The 20,584-nt window shown below is 27.3% G+C and overlaps 1 protein-coding gene across 1 annotated transcript in view; it reads left to right on the forward strand.

Moving 5' to 3' along the window:
• The window catches only part of LOC111689200 (maltase 2-like), a 64,537-nt gene extending 64,301 nt beyond the window's left edge, over positions 1-236 (forward strand). The window contains exon 8 of the mRNA XM_046956235.1: positions 116-236. Within this exon, the coding sequence (XP_046812191.1) occupies positions 116-155 (40 nt within the window). The 3' untranslated portion in view covers positions 156-236. The remainder of the gene's footprint in view (positions 1-115) is intronic.
• Positions 237-20,584: the final 20,348 nt, after the last annotated feature.

Genomic DNA, 20,584 nt, shown 5'->3' on the forward strand with positions numbered 1-20,584 from the left:
TTTAATTTTCAAATATTTCCTTCAAAATTTTTATTAATTTAGCACAAATACTAAATATTCAAATACTAACAATTCGTTTATATTTTAGTTTATTACTGAATTTGTTAATTTTCAGGTTTTTTGTTCATACTTTTGTTGAGGTATTACAAAAGTGACACAAATATATCGTTCTCACGAGATTTATTTATTTAATTATTATTGTTTAAATCTATTATATTTTTAATTTTTTTATTACTTTTGTCATTATTATTTTATAGAGATTTATCTTTTTAAATTGTTTTCTTTATTTTATAATTTCTAAGTAATATTTATTTATTTAGTTAGTTATTTAATTTTTTTGTTGCGAAAGTTGAAATTTATTTTTGCAACATCTTTTCACACTTTTGGTTTTGTTGTTTTATCTTGTCATTTCATGTTTACTTTATTTTCAAATTTATTTGCTTTTGCCAGCACTATATTTGTTTGATAATCATTTATCATTTGCATTGAAATGACTTTATTCAATAAATTAAATAATATTTTTAAATTAAGTCATATCTTAAACCCGTTTTAAAAGGTAATTTTGATTTATCAATAAAAATCTTTATTTAATGAAATTCCGTGCGTAAATTTTGTATTTTCTTTATTCAATGAAAATAACAAAAAATCTCAGCGTCTTACGTTGCGACCGAATACGTTGGAAGGGAGACTCTTTGGTTCGTTTTTACTTCGGTAACCGTTTAAAACGTCCGCACATTTTGCCTTCTTGGGATAAACTGGATTTTCGGAGTTTGCCAAATCGCTGGCAATGCGTAAAACTTACATGTAGTTTGTAGACAAAATGACAACAAAATATACACACGTACATGAAAACTTTTACACTGCAATAACAATGAAAATTTTTTATATAACCCAGGCATGGAAAACAGAGATTTTGAAATGGTATTGTATTCTAGCCAGAAAAGAACTTCTTTGCGTCTTTAGATAAGGATTGGAATAAAGGCACACTATTAACATTTTAAGAATACGGCCAGTTTAACTTTTCGTGGTTCATAGGATTTAAAAATGATAAAATTGTATTAATTGTTTATATATGTATAATGTTTTTAATTCATCTTGCTAAACGAACCGAATTATCCGGCCGTGATATAAACAGAGCGGACTAAAAGCTAAAAATCAACAGCAAGCAGAAAACAGAATTAGTTTGTGTTTGTATTCTTAACAGAAACCAGTCAGAGATACAAAAATAAAAAAACACAACCGTAAAGAGAGTAAAATATTGAGATTCTCACATGTTTAAGCAAAAACAAATCTGTAACACTACGTTTTACCATAGGGAACATCCAAAACCACCCACAAACACATGAATAAAAGGTATGTATACATTAATATAAATATAGGTAGAACACCTGGTAGTATGTGCACCAGTTTTGTTTTCTTTTTTACCCATAACTTAATATAAAATACAATTAATCTGCAAGCTAAATTTGAGGTGGTTGTTTTATGGTAAAAATTACCGAATATTTGTTATGGATTTTCCAAAAAGTCCAAAGCAAACGTTTGTACTTTTTATGAAACAGAAACTTGACTTGTTTATTATTTAATAAAAAGTCTTAGTCAAATCATACATATTTTAACATAAACATTGCAAAAATCAATAATATTTAATAAAATAAAAATATGTAATTTACTTATTTTTTAAACAAATTATTTACCTTTAACTCAAATGAAATATACAGATTTTACGTTCTAATATTAAAAATAAAAATAGCCCTCGTTATTAGAAAAATAAATTGAAATAATGTTGTTTTTTTATTTTCGTTTATTTTGACATTAAATTGTGGAGGTGGTTTTCTATTTTTTCTTGGAATAAATTTATTATTAATATTTGTCAAAACGCACCATATAGATATAAAAATTAATTTGTTTTGGTAAATTCAAACACATTTTTGTCAAAATAAAATTAAAAACAAACGAATAGTTTTGATTTTCTTAGTTTTTGTTGGCCTACAAGTACAAATAGTGTATTTGAATTTTCTTAATACTCATTTGATTTTTTTGGTATCTGCTTTGTTATCAAATGAAAAAGAAAAAACAAAAATACTAAACAAATATTTTCCCGCTATTTGTTCGATTTTTTATTTTTACTCATTCTCTGCATTTACTCAATTCTCGCGCAAGCTTTCATAACATTATTTTGAAATGAGAGCTACTACGAGTTGTTAACTGTTAACGGATCCTTAACAGAAAGCTTTTCGATAAGAATATGTATTCTTAAAAACACTTAGGGAAAATTACTTAATATATTTCCCATTTTCTTTCTTTAATGTTATTTAAATATTATGCAATAAACATATGTATATGTTAAACTTAAATTCATTTCATTACTCACCCAACTTTAATGGATAATTGATACATACCTGAAAAAGATAAATAAATATGATCACAATTATTATTTATTTAAGTTCTTTTTTAATTTATCCTAATCATATAATACTTTCATACATCCAAGAAATATTTTTTCCCCAAAAATATTTCGAGAATGGCAACACTAGTTATAACCGTATAATGTTATCTATTAAGCTTTTCTGCAACAGCAATATCGCCAAATGTGGGGGTTTGTAACCAAATTTGGGATTTCAAATCTTATTTGGGGAGAGATTTTCTTTGGGGAAAGATTTGAGGATGTTAAATTTGAGGATTTTTTATAATTTTATTTATCAAGTAATTAATTTTTTCATTTAAAGTAAAAATGTAATTTTTTTACGGCTTAAATAATCGATTAAAATCATTTTCTAAAGGAGACCTAAATGAAAGCAAGGGAAAAATGTGGCCAGATTATTGCCATTCTTTACAGTATAATTTCTAGGTACAAACTTGTACAAAATTAACTCACGATTTCTGTTTAATTAATATGTACATGGCCTATTATAATTCAAATTCCGATATTGCTTTTTTAAATACATTTTACAAACATTGCCTATCAATGAAAAATATTTGTGTTGGAAGGACATGAAAGTTTTTCATGAACAAGGGCTAAGATAGGGGACATGAGACAAATTTTTTCTGGCATTACTATGCGCAGCTTAATGAATTTTCTGTGCACAACAGCATTCTCTGTCTAAGAGAGAGCTAAATTTTGAGATTCTTATAATGTATTGTTTACTTTTAGGCGTAACTGCAAAACGAAAAGACCAAAAATAGTCAACAGGTAATAACTGAATTTTTCCCGGGAATAGAAATTACGTACTAAATACATATTAATTTATCCAGAGAAAAAAATGAGAAACACAAAAGCTGTGGTTTTTCAATGTTTCGAAAGTGAAAGTAAAAATAAAACAAGTCAGTGTTTTATTCGACTATGCCGAATCTTTTATACCCTCCATTCAACCAGATGCAGTAAATGGGATTCTATCCTATAAACATTAGGTTGAAATTATTAATAGAATTTGCTTTGTAAGAAACTTACTTCTGTGTACCGAATTTCAAAACTATATACGCATTTTATATGCGGGTGGTGTTAATAATGGACAGATTTTATATGATAAACGGAATGACAAAATCATCTTTTTTGATGGTGGGTATAACAAGTAAGAGTGTTATATTCGGCTATGCCGAATCTTATATACCCACCATCAAATCATTGTTATATGTGGGTTTTGGGTAAAATTTCTCAAAAAAGGATTTATTTATATTAGATAATAACGCTTGTATTCATAAAAATTCTTAGTTTGCCTAATAATAACCATTAATAAAATTGTGATATTCAAAAACATACAATAAACCTACATTAACTGTTTTTTATTTAACTTGGCAACACTGTAAGGGTATATAAGATTCGGCACAGCCGAATATAGAAATATTACTTGTTTTAAATTGATTTTTTTCCCAAAATATAATCGGTTTTTTTTACAATATTGAAAAAGTTAAAAAAATAATCTTCAGAAATTTTTTTAAAGAAAACATAATTAATTAGTTTTCGCTATAAATATGAGTTTTAATAAATACAGCTGTAAATCAATCCATTGATCGCGATTTCTTAAAATAATTTTTAATCGATAATTTTTTTGCATATATAAATTTATTTTTTGAATATTTTAATAACTCACCTTTAAGAGAATTTAATTATTATACCAAACCTAACTTTTTATGATTTTTTTATTAGAAATCTTTTCTAAATTAAACACTTTTATTTGTTACTTGCCGAAAATATTTTTTCTTCACTTTTACACACTTTGACTGTTAAAAGAGTATTGAAAAGTAAACGAAGTTTGTTCAAGCGTTCAAGCTGAGATTTATCACAAAATTTCAATAAAAAACATATACAAACTTATATACACACGTGTTTCTATGCAACAGACTCTAAACCAAACTTCATCCATTTATATCAATCTTTATTAAGCCTCCAAATTGTGCATTTAGCAAACAGAGCGAATGGCGTTTGCAGTTGTTGTCATACTTTTCTGAACACCGATAATTGTTAATGATTAGAGGTGAAAAATGTGGCAAAATTTTTTACGAATATCATTTGTTTTGTAAATTTAGTCTGAACAATTTTTAATTTTATTTTATTTTTTGCTTGTCTGGTTTGAAAAAAAAAATGTTTTGAATTTGTCCCTCAATTGCTTTGGTTTATAAAGTTTTTTGTTTCAGCAACAGTTGAAGATTTGAAAGAATTAATTAATAATTTAATTTTGAAAATACAACTATATAAATCACTAAGAGCACTACAACACGTTCAATATACATATATTGATCAATTGGAATTGATGAATAGCTCGGTCTGCTACACGTTCAATATTTTTTACATTAGTATTTCTAATATCTTATATATAATATATCTTTCGTAAAAGGCAGTGCCACACGTTCAATATATATTGTGACATTTGATGTATTGTGATATGTATTGAAAGTGTAACATATAATATTAACGGATAGTGTTCCATATCACAGAAAACCACAAATTTCTGAAATCCGAAATTCTTATCAAAATTTATAATGGATAACGTGATAAATATTGATAAATGTAGCATGTTTTGTGATATCAATCACGATACATTTGTAAAATTCGGAAAAATAAATAAAATTAAAACAGATAAAAATTAAATATTGGTTTATAAAATATGAAAGAAAATTAACTTAAAAAAACTCTCTTGGAAATTAACTCAATGCAATGTAAGTTCAAGGAATAAAGCTTTCAAAACACTCCAAGTTATAAATTTTGTCGCATTATAATTAAAAATTTAAGGAAATTAATTCCAATTAATCCTTTTCCATTTTTAAAAGGAAAGATTTCCATAATGAATTCATTCTTTCCTAGGTTTGATTAAGCTCCATGTTCAGTAAAGTTTTTCGAAGTTAGTTTCAATGTGGATTTCTTGCAGATATAAAATCTAAACACGAAACAGTAAATAACATACATATTGGACTCATATTTGCCTAGATGTAAAAATTTGATTTATTTTTATAAATTATGAACAATGTACATATTTTTGCGCATAACTTAAGCGAAATAAATCTTTTGTATGTCCATTATTATATCACCAAAATGCCAGGATTTTAAGGAAATGTGATGTTTATGACTTTTTGAAAGTGCAATTTCCAATTTTATTTGGCCAATAAATATCGAGAGTCAAAATTTGCAAAATTGCTGCCTTTGTTTTACTTTTATTAAAAAAATATACATTTCTCATTAAAAAAAACTGGATTTCATTCCTTTTGAATAATATACCAAGAATCTTGAAATTTTACTTGAAGAACTGTGACATTCTTCCGAAAATATGGAGTATAACGGGCGGGCTTTCAATAGGGGACTTGTCACCTCCCATAGGAATTAAATACAAAATTGATTTTATCTGTGAAACTAAGAGAACTATACAAATTACTTTAATATTCATCTGAACATTATGGAGGATGAATCATGAATTAAATGGAAAAAATCGAATATCTGAGAAACAGCGTAGAACATTTAGAAATTTTCTGGCGAGCTTTGCTCCACACACATATGTTACATGTCACATGAATTAAATACACAGTTTCGTATATCTTGGAAACTGTTACATATATATATTAAAATTTTTCGTAAATAGATAGCTATGTAACATATTGTAATTCTCGAAAACTATTGTAGTTAGAATCTTCAAAATCGTAAAGTGGGGTTTTATTTATAGCTATTATATATAAATACAATAACATAAATTTGCTGTGATTACATTTCATTCAGAAAGTGCTTAAAAATTCATACTTATAAAAACCACTTAGATTTTAACACTGTGTGGTTTTTTGTTTTTCGTAACAGTACACATAATATTACTTAAATCCCAACAGCCCAGTCTCCACGTTATTTCATTTGGTTAAAAAAAATTTAAAAAAAACACACCTGAAATTAAGTGTGCATTTTTTCTAAATTGTTGGCTTCTTTTGACCATATTATAATTGGCAACTGAGACTAGTCTCCGTGAGCAACGCACAGCATGCAAGCATGATTTATTTTTCATTGCGTATATTAACCCCTTGAATACATACACACTAAACTCCCTCCAATAACCCCCACACACAATAATATGACAATGAAAACAACATTATATCTTGCAAACGCAGCCAAATTCTGATTGCTAATTTGAAACTTGTTGCGAATAAATGCGTTTAAATAAGCGGAAAACTTTTTACCAGGTCACGAGTGTTTAGACTAAAACATAGCAACAAAAAGTGAAAAATGAATGAAAAATAAAACATATAATTTAAACCTGTTCCGACTTCATAACAAATCATATAGTGCATAGCGCTGAAGTTTTGGTTTGTTAAAAAAGTTGGAGGCAAACGAAAAAAATGGGAGACATAAAACCAGCGTTACCGTTGAAAAATTTCGAAAAGTCGCAAAAAAAGGATTATTCGGAAAAAGTAACACAAAAAGTGTCAACGTAGGTAAGATCATTTCATTTGTATTTAAATATGAATTAAATTGGTAAATATATCAAAATAAGTAATCACATTATATTTATCAATAAAATTATTATAATTAAGCTCATATGTAAAAGAAAAATTCAGCCGATACAGCCACTATCAAATAACACTGGAACCAAAATCTTACCCGAATGAAACCAACGGGAAATGTATATAGGCCATTAGTTCACCAAAATCCCCAAAGGCATTTAAAGTTGTGTCCCAGTATTCATAAAGATATTAAAAGCTTATTTTAGGTTTATTACGCACATTTTTCATACAAAATTCCTTTATTAGGTATTTATAAATATGGGGGGTGGGCTTTAATTCCATATCTATTTTAATAGTTGTTAGTATCTTGAATTATCAAAAAATAAAGTTAATAATCTAAAATTTGTACAGAAGTTTTTTACACCACTTTAGTGGGGAGGTTATATTGGGTTTGTTACATACAAACATAACATATAAAAAATATGCGTTCTATGTCCACCTTAAAGTACACCAATTGGCTTAGAATAGGGCCTTTCGGCTTAACGAATTCGGCAAAACTTAGTTTTATAGAACTTTTAATGACATTACCGACTTTAGTAATATAAACTTCCTTCAGAAAATGACTTTAAGATCAAAATTTACATATAAACATTTATAACACTTTTAATGGTATACGCACAATTGGGACGAACGACGATTTTCATATAACACGACGAACTAGTCGACAACAATTCGTTGCGAAAATTCGTCGAATGGAACACAATCAAATTATTCGTACTGCTAATTCGTTTCAAAATTTTTTTCGAAATTGGATAAAGTAAGAAAAGGGAACAAAAATTATATTTTTGTGAATCTCCACGATTTTTAGATAATTTTAACAGCTTTAAAATTTATTCGAACATTATTTCGAAATTAGAAAATGTAACAAATTGGCCTCGAAAATTATATTTTTGAGAATATCCCCAATTTTAAGATTTTTTAACAGCTTCAAAATTTATTCGAACATTACTTCGAATTTTCGAACTTAATTTTAAATGTTTCAACATAGCCAAATTTTGGACAATTCGGGCCACCAGAACTGGTTTTAATGACTATAAAAATTTTTCGAACTTAAGTTCGAATTTATGACCCAGAGATTATTTTAAGAGCATACAAAATTTTTTGAACATAACTTCGAATTTTCAAATATAATTTCGAATATTCGAACATAATATTGTATTGTCATTATTGTCACAACCGCAAAATTTTAGAAAATTCGGGCTATCGGAATTGGTCTTAAAACAATTTTCCCCAATTAATTCGTCGTTCGTCTGCGTAAGAAATAGAAATAAACCTATCGCACAGTTCGCTACGTATGACGAATTTCGTCATATGCACTGATTGTACGTATTTTCATATACTTTATGATATACGCACAATTGGGACGGACTACGAATTTCGTTTAACACTGCGAACTGCATGAGGAAAATTGGTTGCGTAAATTCGTCACATGGAACACAATAAACTTTTACGCACTGCGAATTATTTTCAAATCTCCGATATATTTTTAAATTTTGCGGCACATTCTCAACATAATTTCACTCTTAAATAATATTTTTTATTTAAAATACAAACAAATGGGGTGACCATATTTCTAAATTCATTAAAATTATTTTACTTTTGAATATTGAATCAAAACAATGTTAATAAAAATTGTGTTAATTTAATTTATTTACCATAAACATAAGAAAAGACATTTCTTTAAACTAAATTTAACTTTATTTTTAAAAAACAAAATATGTAAAATGAAACCGGTCACTCTAAACCAATTTATTCGTCGTTCGTCTCCGTATGAAATAGAAATAAACCTATCGCACAGTTCGTTACGTACGTTCGTTACGTACGACGAACTTCGTCATACGCATTGATTGTGCGTATTTTCATACACTTTAGTGTGTTCTATATCTGATGACGAAAATTCGTTCCGAAAGATTCATCGTTCGTCCCAATTGTGCGTATAGCATTAGTGTGTTCTATATCTGATGACGAAAATTCGTTCCGAAAGATTCATCGTTCGTCCGAATTGTGCGTATAGCATTAGTGTGTTTTATATCTGAGGACGAAAATTCGTTCCGAAAAATTCGTCATTCGTCCCAATTGTGCGTATAGCATAACACATAAATAACTTTAAAGTAGACGTGAATTCCTCTACCAAAAGTTATAAGGATAGACCCATATTTTCCCCTATTCTCCTTTGAGTCCTCTTGTATAAAAACTCTTTTATTTTTATAATGTGGTTGGCTATGCCCAACTATACATTCATACTTATTTATAGTATAAACAAACTTTAGTAAAAGAATAATTGATATGGAAGATACCGTTTTCAAGACATCCTTGGCTCAAGGACACTTTTGATATCATTCTCCTTATTTTAAAACCATAGTATTTCATTGAAATATTGTCATACTACGTCATATAGGCATTAATTACAGTCTAAAATGGTAAAAATTTTGCAGAACTTTAAATTTTGTATACATGATATAAGAAAATTATTCTGATAAAAGCTTAGTTTAAAATGCCTATAAATTAACGATAAAATAAATTTAAACCCCTTTGGGGAAATTGGATCTTTAATTATCTTCATTCATTTCCTGTCGATCTTGTTCGGGAAAGATTCAAAGGCACTGTATTTATCGTCACAATATCTTTTCGAAATAGAAAAACGGACGCTGAAATTATAATAAATCAAGGATTTTTTAAGTTTCTTAAATATTTTCTAATATATTAAGGACATCCATAAAATAACTCAGAACATGTGCGAAAAATTGCACATCTCACGCATACTATTTGTGGGTCCATTTATGCCTATAACAGACAAAAATAGATTTGTATAAAAACCTAAATAAATTCGTTGATCTTTTACGATTAAAAATTAATGGACCATCGCTTAATCGCAAATTCTAAGATAATTTTATAAAATATCTATATTATTATATTTCATTATAGTATATCATGAATATCAATACTATTTTCGAAATTTTTCAAAGAACATTATAAACCGATCCACATAAATATTAGTAGGAATATTTGAGTTTCTTTAAAATGTTTTAAAGCAAATTTCATTTTTTGTAGGAGAAAATAGTCCTATGGGAGTAGTGTCAATTATAAACAGATCTTCAAAATATTTGGTAAATCTAAATAATTTGTTTATTTTTTATGTGTCAATTATATACCGATCCTCAAATATTTGGTATGCAGTTTTCGGATTCTATAGAAGTTAAAGACTGTTATGAGCGTTATACTTACATTTTGAAAGGGTAACTCTACATAGAGAATTCTAATAAAAGTTTAGAAAAAAGATTTCGGTTAATATAAAATTAGTTTTAGTCGAATTTCATTGCTGTACTTGTTTTTCTGGGGGATGTATATTTTTAAATATACATAGGTATGAACAAGTTTTTCAAACCAGTATATAGCGTTAAAGTAATTTTCTGAAGCGGACCTTATTTTGAAGAAAAATGTTTGTATAAAACTAGTTTATGGCCCGTTATCTCAACCTCCGGTTATCGTTTTACCGTTAGATATTCTACCGGTTAAAAATATTATTTTTCGAGGAGCACTTGTATGAGAGCTATGCGAAAACGTTGGCTTATATTGCCCAATGTACAAACCATACATATAGGAAATATTTGTGTAAAATTAAAGAAATTAAAGATCGTTATATTTTATCTTTTCAATAAACAGATGGACACGGCTTGATCGTCTTTTCAAATCTCAAAATGTGTTTTATTCAAAATGGATCAAAAAGTGTCAAGAGGCAAAAAAGGTCGCAAATTTAGTTCATTTTAACAAAGTGTCACAAAAAGTGACACTTGAAAAAGAGACTTTAGTCTCACAACGGTAACGCTGCATGCAACCAAAACAAATCTGTTAACATAAGATTTTGGTAGGCAACCAAAAGTAGAAGTTACTGCATAAAACAATTTGTGACACGCAATGCAATTTACGGACAGATACGCACTTTGACTAAAAATCAAAGTAACAATAATGCATTTAGATAGGAAAATCCTGAAAGTTTTTATTAAAATCTCAAAATAAACATCCACCCTAGTGTTCTTGTTTTTATTAGTCACTGAAAGGAAAAGTGTCAACAATAAAAACACGTTTATTATTACAAGTTAAAATTCTTAAAATACCAGCAGGTTTTTTCAATCAGCTATTTGAATTATTTGAAATCGATTTTTCGAAAATGTCAAATGATAGATTATTAATGGAACAAATACAAAGCGAAAAATTACCGATTCGGGGCAAAATAATATTATTCAATAAAATTCAGTAATAATGTAACTAAAAAATGTAACTAATGTAAATAAAATAATTAAAAATGTGTCCTGTTTTAAAACAAATTTTAAGAGTAACTTCGTAGAAGATATATATTTTGCACAGATAGCTGCTGTTAAAACAACATATAAACAAAGTGTAAATGTCATAAAACATGTTGGTTAGAAAAAAGAAAAACGAATAATAAAATGCGTAAAATAACGCGCTATCATAATTTTATCAACCAGAATTGCTGCTGTTTATATTGAGCACCTTTTCAAATCGTCATGTCTGTGTTTAATGACAATGATGAACGAGTCAATGCAACATTTTCTATGATGAATGGCGTTCTACTAACAACCAAAAACACTAGTCAACAACATTCATGCATGATGCTTGCATTCGTTAAGCCCGTCGTTGTCGTTTCTTTATGAAGTCTGGTTGCCTTCACTCATTCATTGATTGGTAAAATAGTAATAAATCAAATGTCAAATTAAATGTGTACGCATAATAATTGTATGTACATTGTACAAATAGAAATATTGTTAAACATTTAACATGTTGCATTTCTTTTGGTTGTGTTTTACATTTTGTGATTTGTCCAATATTATTATTGATACCTGTTATGGATTTATGGACAGAACGAAGTACATATGTATGTATACATAAGGGTATGTGGACAATAAGCTTTTTTCTCAAACCAACTTCTAATATAGAAATTATATCGTAATTTAACATCAAATAAAAGTTTGCAAATGCGTTTATATGGGACCAAGTTCACTTTTTCGAGTTATTTTTTAATTAGGTATTTAGTATTAATTTTTAAGCAAAATCGTAATGTATACAAAGTTGTCTTTCAAAAATTATTAAGGGTTTTAATATTAACGTTCAAAAGCATCGCAAACTGTGCAATCTGTGCATTTTCGACTTTACATTGAATTTGTCACAAATTATATGTGATTTTACATCCACAACACTGATGCATTTGATCGCCTAATTGAACTAATAATTTTAAACTAAATTTTCACTTCTAAATAATACAGATAGCCATTTGTGTAAGTTTGCACAGGTGTTTCCTGAATGCCCTTAATGTAACAATATAATTTATATGCTGTTTACACCAAATCAAAAACTCATTGGGTTTTTTAAAATAATAAGGGTTTTTATTTAAACGTTCAAAACTCTCGTAAACTGTGCAACCTATGCATATTTCCATCCTCGCAATTGAATTGTATGAAAATTGATTTGTACAACCATTATAAGTTTGAGCGACTATTTAGACTGGCAAACTTGGGCAAACTTATTGTGCATTTAATAAATCTGTTCACTTATTGTTCACTTTTGAATTTATGGACTTGAATATTTACATTTTTAACATATTTTGTACAATTTTTGGTTAAAATACTTTATCTTTATACCCTACACCACTTTAGTGGGGAGGGTATATTGGGTTTGTGCTGATGTTTGTAACGCACAATAATATTGTTCCTATACCCACCTTAAAGTATACCAATCGGCTTAGAATCATTTTCTGAGTTGATTTAGCGATGTCCGTCCGTATGTCCGTCCATCCGTCCATGTAAACCTTGTAATCAAACTACAGGTCGCAATTTTTAAGATAATTCAATGAAATTTGGTATATAATCTTATATTGTCCCAGGGACGAAGCCTATTGAAAATGGTTAAGATCGGTCTATTATTTCACCTAGCCCCCATACAACTGAACCCCTCGAATAGGGCTTGTAAACCTTGTAATCAAACTACAGATCGCAATTTTCTAGATAATTCAATGAAATTTGGCACATGATCTTTTATGGTATCATAGACGAAGCCTATTGAAAATGGTTAACATCGGTCCATTATTTCACCTAGCCCCCATACAACTGAACCCGCCGAATAGGGCTTTTAAGTTCATAATTGTGTTTAATACACTCGTATCTAGACAAAAACCTGCCAAACCAAGTTTTATACTAGCCTTGATGACTTAGAAACGATAAAGTTTAATAATTGCTTAAATATAATACCTTAAATATATTTTTTTACTGACATCGAATATGTGAAATAACATATTTACTCTCCCTTGGAATAAGCCGTGGCGTGGCGGGAGGGCTTAAGTACTTCTTAACTTTTTAAATATTTAATTAAAAACTTAGAAGGAAACTAATTATTCCGCGAAATACACTGTGGTGTAGGGTATTATATGATCGGGCTTGACCGACTATAACATTCTTACTTGTTTATTTTTTGATTTCGTTTGACATTGCTGTAAAATGTTTATAAATATTGTAATTGAACAGAATTTGAACAGGGGTTTCATGAAACAAGTCGAATAAACTTGCCCACTTGCACAAATGGGAAACTTAAGCGTTTAAATGAAAACCCTTATTGTAATTGAACAGAATTTGAACAGGGATTTCATGAAACAAGTCGAATAAACTTGCCCACTTGCACAAATGGGAAACTTAAGCGTTTAAATGAAAACCCTTAATATGTTTTTTTGTGTATATTCGAAATTTAATTAAATATTATTTTTTTAATTTTACATTTTCTTTTGTTTTTCTGAAAATCCAGAGTTGGAATTTATTGGTTTTCGTTCTGGTTATAACCAAAAACTAGTTGAAAGTAGTTTTTAATTTGTATTTAAAAAAGAAATGAAATTTTAGTGGTTTTGAATCGAGAATCATATCAATCCAAAAACTACTAGTTTTTCGTTGGTGTAAATTGCATATAATATCCCAGGCTCAGAGCTGTCGTAGTGCTTTTATAATTAATTTTTTAAACGCTTAAAATAGGAAAATACATGGGTAATCCAAAGAATTATCCTGACAATAAAAAATAAAAATAATACAAAATATTTTTCCACTCCTCTTGTTCGCTTGACATAAAATTTGGCATTGATTGATTAGTAAAAGTATTTTAAAATCTTTTTTGGAAAATTTACTTTTTAAAACATTGAAGTCCTTTAAAAAGTACACAATGTAACGAAACGAAAAACTGAAAACGCAGTTTTTCTCCATTAAATATATGGTTTCAGACATACAGTGAATCAACTAAGTTTTTTGTCTATTTTTTAAGGGAATTTAGTTTTTTGTTCATAAATTAAATTCGAATAAATAGGTAAGAAGTAAATTTATGTTTCAGTTAAAAATATATATTGTGTTAAATGGAAAAACCGTGAAAAACTATTAAAATTAAAATGTTGGTGCATTTGTCGTTTCATTCGCCATAATTTGAAAATATTTTCTGAGTACATAATGTCACATAAAAAGTATATTTTTTATATACATAACACATTGACATGCTACATCTTTATTTTTACATTAAAGCTCAATGGATACTGTTAAATTGTATGTCAATGCTTTTAAGCTTTTTAATAAAGTACTTATTAACATTTTCCTTAATACTATTTTGAAGACAAAAATTATAGCTTTTGCATAACATTTAAAACATCCCCTATTCTAACAAAAAGCTTTTCCTTGTTCGTTTTTCCAAAAAACATTTAACAAAATTTAATTTAAGAGATGAAAAGCTTTTTTATTTCTCTTAAATAAATTTAGTTCACCTTAGTGAAGTGGAAGACTGGGAATGGCACATAATTGACACTAGCCAGAGCCAAGTATAAACAATAAGATTTTACTCACAAAAAAAATTTGTCCAACATCAAATAACTTTAGTAAGTATGTCTGTTGTATAAATCATTTAAGCTTAAATAATTCGGTGATATAAAAATCTGAAATTATATTATGGTCCAAAAAAACAAAACACTTTTATAAATAGATGCATATACAAAGACATGCTGGTAGCTGAATATTTTGGTGGTGGTGATAGAAATAATTAGTAATGGCGGTGGTGAAACTCTTTATATTGGTTGGGGATTATTCTTTACTTTTGAGTTTCTCATATTACTCTACTCAATGTCAATCAGTTTTGTTTAGATTTCAAAAAGTACATATTTCATTATCAGAACAATTAAATGTAAATGAGATGAGTTCATTCTATTTAAAAAGATATACAAACATACATACATACATACATACATACATACATACATACATACATACATACATACATACATACATACATACATACATACATACATACATACATAAAAATAAATAATTCGTATTCGTTAATAATTATTCCTTCGTATTTTTATATCCTGCAATAGCCATTCGTCGACGTCATTAGAATTTTGTAGATTTCGCTATTGTTGTTTGATGTAATTTGTCGTTTATAATGCCGTTAGCAGTCACAGCTGCATTTTATGAATGTGATTTTGTGTAAATCTATTCTATGAGTGACGCTCTTTTTTCACATTTATTATTTTGTATATTTAATTCGAATTTATTGCACTCTAAAATTCTTGGAAATTCTTGGAATGTATGTATATAAGAGGTGTCCAATGAATGCAGATTTTCCTTGGATGGGAATTTTTTTTTGTTCATCAGTTTCTGAATCCAACTTTTGTCTAAGTTTCTCGAGAATATAATATTAATATCAAATTATAAAATCATATAGGTAATTTTTAATTGAATTATTTTTCGCATCCAAAAAAGCCTTATTATTTACCCAGTTTTATTTATACTTGTCAATTGATTTCTGGCACAAGTTTTATTTTTATCCAATCGGATAAAATAACACCAAACATTTAAGATCCATCTAAGGAATGTCTAATTTCTTGAACACCTTTAATGTTCATACATACATACATACATACATACATACATACATACATACATACATACATACATACATACATAAATACATATGTAAATGTATGTATATAATTATTTGTTTGTTGCTTTTGTTAGAATTTCAGTTTAATAATGGCGGTGTTAAGAACGCTAATGATTTAAATGCGGAAGATGCGCAGGGAAACGTGTTGGTAATTGCTTATCATTGTAATTATTATTGTACAAGTAATTAATTGTCTAGCAAATTAGAAATTATATTCTTTTATGAAATTTGAATGGCTTTTGGAAGGATGTTATACCGATTTGTTAATGATTACCAGGGAAACCCAAATATTCATGAATAAGATTTATACACGTTTCAGATCAATTTAAGAATTTTGGCATCGAAAATTTGTCCCATACTTCATATATAAAAATGAAAAAATTTATATTTTTTTAAATTTTACAATTAAAAAAAACCTTTTCGTTTGTAAAACACACAAATATAATATTTTTCAATTTTGAGAGCATATTTTGAGTTTTTAACGTTATTGTGAATAAGACTTTTAGATAACAAATTGAAAATTTACTTTTAATCACGATTTAAATATGAAAAATAAATAATAATTTTTCTACCGAAAACTAAGAATAATACAAATATGTTTCATGAATGCATAAGTAAAATAATATTTGGGTAACTTTTAAATTACTGTTTTCAGACAAAAAAAATCCATGTATAATTTCTTCACAAATTTAATATTAAACAAGGTGGTATAAGGTGTGTTCGTTTCCAGTAAAAAAATATCCAGTAATTTTATGAAAGAGAGAAATTTTTAATATACTCTCAATCAAAGAAATATTTGTAAATATTATCCAGCTGACTAGAAATGCCACAATTTTAGGAAATAAAAATCGCAGATAATTAATAAAAATAAAGTCAAAATTAAAAGAACAAGTAAATAATTTAATTGATTATTAATCGTAATCGAAATTTTACAGCTATGGTTAAAACTATGGCGGATAATAAAATTTTAATATAAAATTATATTTTAATAGAAAAAAGCAAAATTTAAATGTCGTTTTAACTTATTCAATTTTTTTAAGATTTTGATTTACAAATATTAACTGCCTTATTCATAACAATTTATAAAATGTTTATATAACAAATTTTGTATGAAAATTTGTCTAATAAACCTTTGATAAATTGTTATGAATAAGGCCCTAAATGTTTAGATTATTTTTTATATTACTTAGTCCGAGGGCCATTATCTCAACCTCCAATTATCATTTAACTGGTAGATATACTGCCGGTTAAAATAATTTTTTTGAAAACTGTCAATTTATCGTTAGGATAAAATATAGTCAGACATTTAGAAACTGTTTTTAACTTAAGTACTAAGTTATTCTTCAAAATGATTAATGAGAGAAGTCAGTTATTGAAATATTTATTGTTAAAATTATGTTTATTGACGTCCAAAGAAGCGAAAAGAACCCATTTTTTTAAATTTAAGGTATATTTTTTATTATACTGAAATCTTTTAAATTTTATTTTGGAGTTAATTGAGAAATGCGTGTAATTTATTTATTTATATTAATATTATTTAAATCAAATTAGTTGTTTTCCATAATATTAAAATTCACTTCCTAATAACTTCCAGAAAAAGAACATAAAAACATTACCTCCTGAGAACGGCTTCATATGTAGTGACAAGCCTGTGTTAGAATCATAACTTCTTCAGGTCTTTTCAGTACTTTCATGGAGTAAATTCTACTTCTTTTGTACCCGAAAGACTTATTTGGAAGATTGTTGAATGATCAATTAGTAAAGTGATTAAAAAGTTCAGCGCTTAAAAAATTATTCGAAAATGATCCCGATATATGGTTTAAAACTGATTATTTGAAAAACGGTAACGTAATGTATAGCAATAATAAAATTTCTAAATTAATGACATTCATTATAGACAACATGTGTCAAAACCTCGACAAAACAATTAAATTAAAAAATGTTTAAATAGTGTCAACAATTCAGTTTCTCTTTTACTATCGTTCATTTTACATTTTTGCATAACTATTTAAATGGCAAACTAAAATTAAAGGATGCGAGAAATTTCTGTCATAAAAAAATAATAAAGCAAAATAAAAGTAAATAAAAAGCGACAGAGAAAAAATAATTGAGGCAAAATTGAGTGTGTGTGTGCATGTGGTACGTGGGAGTTGTAACATTTGCTTTTACTTAATTTATGCATTTTATTTTATAAATTATGTAATTAATAAAGTGTGAGGAATTTTAAATATCACAATCCTATATTTAAAAAGTATAAACTGTTTTTTTTCTAAATTTTTACTAATTCGCGATTTTCTAAAAACTATAACCAACAAGTTTGAAAAAGACAGAAATGAAATTTCTTACTATGTATTCTTAAAAACTTTGAATTAATACTTCGAATTTAAATTATTTTTACAATTATGCGCAATTTTTTATATACAACTTGTGTAAATATTAAGGGTTTTCATTTAAACGTTCAAAACCCTCGTAAACTGTGCAACCTGTGCATGTTTCCATTCTAGCAATTGACTTGTATGGAAATTGATTTGCACAACCCTTATAAGTTTGACCGACTATTTAGACTGGCAAACTTGAGCAAACTCATTGTGCATTTAATAAATCTTTTCACTTTTGAATTTATGGACTTGCATATTCACATTTTTAACATATTTTGTACAATTTTTTGTTAAAATACTTTTTTTTATTTTTTGATTTCGTTTCACATTGCTGTAAAATGTTTATAAATATTCTAATTGAACAGAATTTGAACAGGGGTTTCATGAAACAAGTCGAATAAACTTGCCTACTTGCACAAATGGGAAACTTAAGCGTTTAAATGAAAACCCTTATTATTTTTATTATTTTTTTCATATTTATTTGAAAAGTTGAGATTGACATACTTCTTGTATGAAACAAAACTAAATTATGCAATTTTTCTTAAAGGTTTATTATAATGTCATTTGATAACAATATATTTCATTTAAATTCTGAAATAATACATTAATTTATTACTTACTTGCTAAAATTTAATATATACTTTTGTTCTTAAAAAATAATTCTTATTCTAAAACCTTGGGATACACAATCTATGAAAAATTTGATACGAATTTTTCTATTTAATTCACTTCATTTAATTCCAGATGAAAGTAAGCTCTTTTTCCACAAAATGCTCAGATGAATATTAGAGTAATTTCTGCAAAATTTGAAGAATCTAGTTATATTAGTTCCCCAGTTAAACGAAATTTTGCATTTAATTCATATGGGAGGTACCAAGTACCACATTGGAAGTCCGCCCGTTATACTCTAAATGTTCAGATGACTGTCAAAGCTCTACAAGTAAAATTTAAAGATTCTACCTCTAATAGTTTCTCATATATACAAACTTTTCTATCTTATTCAGATGAAAGTCCGCTATTTTTTCTTAAAAACGTTGAGATGAATTGAATATCTTCGTGCAAAATTTTAAGAATTTAGTTCTATTAGTTTTCCGGCCGTCCGCCAATTTATTACCCAAAATGTTTACATGGCTGTTAAAGTTATTCGTGCAAAATTTTAAGATTCTAAGGGTCAATCTTTAGGTAAAGGACTGGGAATAAAATTAATTCTCAAAAGTTGTTTTTGAATACAATCAGCTAATTTTGTTTGCTAGTTTAAGCGCCCAATGGAGGTGGTTTAAACTTTAGCAGAAAAAGCCAAAGTGTAAACAGCTTATGCCAAAAAAAGTAAAATTTTTATTAAAATAGACATATAAATGTTTGATTTATATATCAGTAAAATTTATGAGTACTTCACAATATATTTTAATATATTACTTTCATTTTCCACCTAGCCTCTATACAAAATAACAGTTTTCTTAAGTTTGATTTTGTGCTTGTTGGGTTATTTCATTTATGGGGAATATACTAATACTGCCATAAGTTGTTCTACTAACACATTCAGACGACTTAGGTTTTTGACGTTCTAAGCGAACAATCATACAAGAACAAAGTAGCGGTTTTTTCTTTTGAATACACAAAAATCAGAATAATTTTTGTTTTGCATACAGCACGATCGCCTATGAACTTCTCAAAAAGAGCGTCAGAAAAACAAATATTTTATTTAGTTGCTTGACAGCATAGTAGGTTGATGTCGCTTTGTTTCAGAAATTGCAAACGTAATTTAAAAAAATAAAAACACAACTTCAAAAAAGAGCATAATTTGTAAAAACAACATACACCCTCAATAATTTTCTAGAATGCATAACGATGAAAGTAAATAAGATCATTCTTATTTGATACTTTTTTAGTACATTTCAATTTGAAATATATGAAGAAATTATAATTTTTATGTCCATTAATTTTTTGGTGATTTTTTCATCTGTTATATATGTATTTTAACAGCATTTCGGACGACATTTTTAACAGAGTAGCTAGAGTGAGTATACACAAAAAATGAAGCATACGCCCATTAATATATTCTATTCTTTTCCATACATAAAGTTGTACGTAAAATCTTATAGTCTATATAAATGTATATAGAAATATTTTTTTACTTACTTGGTTTTAGAAAACCAAAATGTTATTATTTTAAATTTATTAAATGTAGTTTTTATTTACCTGAAAATAAAAAACTGCATTAATAATGGTTAACATATTTTTAGCTTATTACGCAAACG

Source organism: Lucilia cuprina, chromosome 2 (assembly GCF_022045245.1).
Source record: "Lucilia cuprina isolate Lc7/37 chromosome 2, ASM2204524v1, whole genome shotgun sequence".
NCBI classification, from domain to species: domain Eukaryota; kingdom Metazoa; phylum Arthropoda; class Insecta; order Diptera; family Calliphoridae; genus Lucilia; species Lucilia cuprina.